This window comes from Morone saxatilis, unplaced genomic scaffold (genome assembly GCF_004916995.1).
Source record: "Morone saxatilis isolate NCDOM2014 unplaced genomic scaffold, NCSU_SB_2.0 Contig9, whole genome shotgun sequence".
NCBI lineage: Eukaryota > Metazoa > Chordata > Actinopteri > Moronidae > Morone > Morone saxatilis.
This window is the reverse complement of record NW_023340268.1, coordinates 114,402-120,124: the sequence shown is the minus strand read 5'-3', so window position 1 is coordinate 120,124 and position 5,723 is coordinate 114,402. Positions and strand designations below refer to the sequence as shown.

General features: G+C 42.8%; 1 protein-coding gene across 1 annotated transcript; it reads left to right on the top strand.

Moving 5' to 3' along the window:
* Window positions 1-1,072: 1,072 nt before the first annotated feature.
* On the top strand, window positions 1,073-4,465 carry LOC118342669 (zinc finger protein 572-like; the record flags this gene model as incomplete). The annotated part of the gene is given in 3 exon segments (XM_035681282.1): window positions 1,073-1,306; window positions 2,303-2,466; window positions 2,469-4,465. Coding segments are annotated over 3 exon segments (992 nt in total), but the record flags the coding sequence as incomplete, so codon positions are not given.
* Between the last annotated feature and the right edge of the window lie 1,258 nt (window positions 4,466-5,723).

The window sequence follows — 5,723 nt, the reverse complement described above, 5'->3', positions numbered from 1 at the left end:
AGAGAGAGAGAGACAGAGAGAGAGAGACAGAGAGAGAGAGAGAGAGAGAGAGAGACAGAGAGACAGAGAGAGAGAGAGAGAGAGAGAGAGAGAGAGAGTTGTGGATGACTTGCTCAAGAGCACCTCAGCAGTGCACAGGAGGTGGAACTGGCTACTGATGACATTTTGAGTACCCGCCACTGTCACCTCACAGCAAGAAGGATTCGATTCCCGGGTTGTGTGGAGTTTGTGTGGGTTTCCTCCATCAACTTAAGTTAATTCCAGCCCTTGACCAAGGTACTGGTTCAGATCTGGAGTTCACTGCTCCCAGTATGGCGGGTTAACTGCAGAGGTCATATTTCACTTTACGAACTGTGTATAATCATATTCTAAAAGGTGATTCACTCGTATCAGTGTCCATTATCAAGGACATGAAAGGACGTATTTATTATGTTCTTTCATGTCATTGATATTCTATTGAACAATTTCCTTTATTGCTATTGTCTTTACTAAAATGTCTGTTACTGTTACAATACCTTGAAACACGGCACATGTACAGTTATACACAGGCATACTATATTTCCACTTTATTGTATGGAGTGTATGAATTCTTTTTAATTTATTGTATTTTATTCTTTCTCTACTCTTTGCTCTCCGTTCCCCTGTGCTGCTGTGCCAAATCTGTATTTCATTCATTGTGCAGCACACAGGGTGTATGCAGGATTTCGCTTCAATTACTAAACTATTCAGTAGTGTCTCATTCGGTATGGTGGCAGGCAGAGCAATAAGGATTATAAAGGTATATTTTATATATTTTAAGTGTTTCCAGGACAAACGGATGTTCAGACTAGTTCAAGACGTGGGTCTCAACGGTTACCTCTCTATCTTCAGATGTTACTATAATTAAATGTGGTCTTCTCTTGAATGTCCTAGCAGATATAATTAAATATGAATATAGACATCATTTTGTGTTTGTATATTGTGCTACAGTACATTTTATAGAAAATGAAAAGCTGTAAAATATCACTTTAACATGAAACTCATTGCATTCCACAATGTTTGTGTTGTGTAACCCTGTTTTTCTGTCCTGCAGATGTCCAGCGGCTGTCGGTCAGTATAGAGGAGGTTCCCCCTGAGAAGCTGAAGTGGAGCCCCAGTCAGTTTCAGGACCTTACAGATGTATTCAAACAGCGGCTGCTAACTGCGGCTCCAGAAGATCTGATCGGAGATTTCGAGACAACAATATCCGGATACGAGAAGGAGATCGCCCGCAAACGAAAACTGCTAGATGTGGTTTTAAAGCCTGAAATAAAGCTGCGAAGAGCCGGTTTGTTTTCTTTCTGCTGTTTTTTTGCTCCGCTTATGTTTTGGGGAGCTGATGCTAAGCTACTGATAGCTACACCATCTGTACTCTGTATCTGTTAGCCACAGCAGTAACCCTAATCCAAAGACGTAAAAGTAGACTGACAGAGGATATTTAACGGTACTGGAGCCACAAGGGGGGTTTCTGTTCTGTCAGTTTGAGTCAGATCAGCATTGTTTCTGAGAAATCAGTTCGGTTCAGTTGGGTGAGTCCAATGGTTCCGATACCCACGAGTCTCAGCTGCTGTTGCTGTAATGCAAAAACCCTTCAGAGGGTAAGATTCAGAACGGTTGAACCTGTCACCATGGTTTCTGAGTGGGGGACCTAGCCGGGAATACTGCCGGGGAGCGGTCCCCGAATGAGCCACAGAACCAGAGCGGGTCGGACCAACAGAGGAAGAGGAGCCAGTTTGTAGTCAGTTAATTAGTCAGTAACTGTTAACGCTATCAATCATCCATCGTATCAATCAGCCAGGATTAGTTTCAGTGAAGTTGGAAGTTATTTAATAAATTACTTAATTATTCACATTGTCACTGTGCATGGATTTTTATATGTTTGGAAAGCTGTGTGATGTAAACACACTTTTCATGTGTACGCATGATTTATACATCTAGAAAACAAGGAAGTAACGTTGAGGAATCTATCGGAGAGCAGACTGAGAGATGTAACAAAGAGTTTCTTCAGTAGAAGAAGTTAAGATACTGAGTGGAAGAAATAGTGGAAATGTTAAAGTTTGAAAATGTGAAGATTCTGAAATTCTGAGCTTCCCAAAAATTACTGTGAAATGAAATTAAACTTTTAAGATACTTCCAGCGTCCCCACACTGTGCGAACAGGCTGCAGTTTAGTGTGAAACAAGGCAGCAAAACACCTGTTAGATATTCTGCCATCTGGAAATGTAGTTTCCAAACCTCTTGTGGGTATCCATAACGTCTATCTTTGTGTTTACTGTGTCCTGCAGATGTCCAGCAGCTGTCGGTTAAAGAAGAGGTTCCCCCTGAGCAGCAGCAGGAGTGGAGCCCCAGTCTGGACCAGGAGGACCCAGAGCCCCCACACATTAAAGAGGAACAGGAGGAAGTCAGGACCAGATTCTGGAGGAAACAGGACCAGGATACAGGGGATGAGTGAGGCCAGCATTCAAGGGGTTCACTTTCTAGCTTCTTCCTTGTTTCGCTCTGTGTAAAGATAGTGAAGATGTTGATGATGAAGAGAAACCTCAGTCATCACAGCTTCCTCAAAGACAAACTGAACAGATGGAAACAGATGATGGAGAGGACTGTGGAGGACCAGAACCAGCCAGAAACTCAGATCCAGATGAACATTCACAACCTGATACGGATGGTAAGACTGAAGACTCTTCTGAATCTGAGACTGATGATAGCGACAATGATTTTAAAGAGACCAGAGAATCTCAGTCAGGTGATGTTACCAATATAAAGCCTTTGAGCTGTTCAGTTTGTAAGAAATGTTTTTTGCACATGAGAACTCACACAGGTGAGAAACCTTTCAGCTGCTCAGTGTGTGGTAAAAGCTTCAGTCAAAAGAGTCATCTGCAGGTTCACATGAGAACTCACACAGGTGAGAAACCATTCAGCTGCTCAGTGTGCGATAAAAGCTTCAGTCTAAAGAGTAATCTGCAGTGACACATGAGAACTCACACTGGTGAGAAACCATTCAGCTGCTCAGTGTGCGATAAAAGCTGTCAAATCAATTCTGATTGAGTTCCATTCCAGTACAGATTAACACTGCATGGAGTTATTAAAAGTTAACACTGGAGGGTACAATAACTCTGAGTGTTTCCTAAAACCAGAAAACGTACCAAACACACATCCACATCCAGTCTGGGCACATTTAAGCCTGAGATTTTTTCCAGGTAAGTAACCATGAACTAATCGTAAATGCCTAACAAGCATATTTGAACTAGTTAACTGAGCCTGACAAACAAAACACTGCATGATAGAGGAGAAACTTCAAGCACTAATGAAGCAACCTCGCCCTAACTTGCCAACATCAATGTTGTACACTGTGGTTTGGATGAAAGTGTACATGTTGTTCATCAAAGGCACCAAGAGAAGAGGTTGACCTGCAAGGTATGGCATTCTTGAACTGGTGGATTGCATTCTTTTAACTCCAACAGCCAGGAGATAGGGTTGAGCTCTATCTCCTCAGTAGGATCAGCTGCCAGCAAGAGTTCTTCAAGCTCACTTGTGGATAGACGCTTTCTGCATTGTTGGATGATATTTTTCTTGAACATGACCGACCACCTCTCCAGAAGCGTGCTTGATGTATCCTCTCCAAACATCAGAATGAAATCCTGTTCAACTATCTGACAGGCAACCTAAGTTAACGGGTGATAGTTAATGGAGTATTACTACAACGCCTGTCTACCGATAGATAATTACCAAGCCTTTGACGTCTTTAAAACGTGGAAAGTTGGACGGTATGTTGCTCGACTGCTGGGGGTCAAGGACCATGTTGCGGCGATACACAAATGTCAGTTTCATTTTCTTCTTGACGGTGTCCTCATCAGCTGAATGTTTCATCAGTGAGATTGCTTCGTTGCACTCATCTTCAGTCACGGCAGTCTCTGAAACTAACTCGGACTCTCGTCTGACAGTTGGTCCTCCAGACACGTCTTCACCAGATGATTCTTTGGCTGATTCTACATAACATGGGAAAATACAGTATTATAAATACTGATCGCTTGTCTTTAGCGGTGCCTTTCTGAATAGTTTCAATCCTCCAGGCCAAGTACCCAGTTCCACTCTAACTATCATAATAGTGCTCCTTGGAGGATGAAAGGATAACAAAAAAAGATCCGATAGGATTAAAATTTTTTCAATACAGCATTTAACATTACTACAACAATTACTGTGTGCAACTCACATAGCCAGTCTTAGAGAATGGGTCACCGAGGTAGGGGAATAAGGTCACTATTCCTCTGGCGTACATTTCTTTCATTTGTCTGGGTGGGGATGTACTGCAAGGAGAAAGGAGTTTGCAGTTATATTCACTGGATTTAATTTCGATGTCAAATTAATCTCTAAGCTAGATTCAGAACACAAGGACTGTTAACAAATGACCCATTATTTTCTGCCATGTCAGCTGCCAGTATGTTCACCATTTTTCGTCTGATTTCATCCATCAAGGATTTGGTTCGGTTGTATTCATTTATTACACGTCCCCCACCAGGTTTGTTGGTAAGAACGGATTCCACCAACTTGAATACAAATAATTGTTTTTAATAACTTTGATCTTCTTAAAGGGACAGTTAGCCCATTTGCATTAAGCTTTGTATCATTAGAAGCTCAGTCATATTTTTGAATGGTCGTGCATCATTCCCTCACTTTCACCGGAGCGGAGGGAGAAATACGGATTCCAGTGTTGCACTTTCTGCTTCCAATGATGTAAAACTCGTTCATTTTAGCGTCATTGGAAGGGCAGGAAGTTCTCATACTCTCTGTTTTTAAGAGGAGTGAGACTAAAACAACTACTCCTCATTTTTTTTTCACATAACGCAGCAGGACCGTATCACAGATCAGTGGGTGGGGATTCACCTTGCGAGAAAACGAAAAAATACTGAACCGCCAAATCTTGTTGGAAGCTAAGCGAAGCCGCTGTCGATCCAGACGTTTACGACATAATGGTTAACATCAATGCTAAGTATGAGAATTATTGAACAGTGTGACGGGTGAACAGATGTTTGGTGGCTACTTTATTGAGCCGCGGACAAGGAGCCGAACCGGCTTGAGCTGGGGCGGACTGCTGGTGCTCTCACTGTGGCGTCTACGACACAACGGACGTCCGACTGTGAAAGTAGAGGTATCTCTATTCTTTCTTATAAACAAGGCGTGGCATGGTTTGATATTACAATTTGTTCAAAGCTTATCACGAAGTTATTTCCCGGTAATACGTAAGACGTCAGGCCAACTCGAACCTAGCTTCTTTACTGCACAAACAACTTTGCGCTGCAGTGCTAACTCACTGGGGCACGCTAAACAAAAGACCATGCATCGCTAACTGTGTGTCAATTCTATGGTAGACAAATATCGCCTAACAGCCTTTCTGGAATGGGTCCTGCAAGGCGAGAGATTGGGTCGAGGTATCGTGGTGTTGTTACCCGCTTTTGTGTGGTCGGCAGGCTATCGGACAGAAGATAGTGGCAGCTCCGAGAGGTGGGCCAGTACTCGGCACCCAGAAGAAGTTGAGGGACGCTCAGGAGGAACTGTTAACTGTCATGTTACACATTTATTTTGGTGGTTGTTTTAATATTTTGTAAATAAATGTTTACACTTCAGCGGTGGTGTGTGTAGCCCTTGTACTGTCAGTTGGGAGCGGCTTGCAGCAGCTGTGCATTGTGGGGAGTTGTTGTCTTTAAGGCA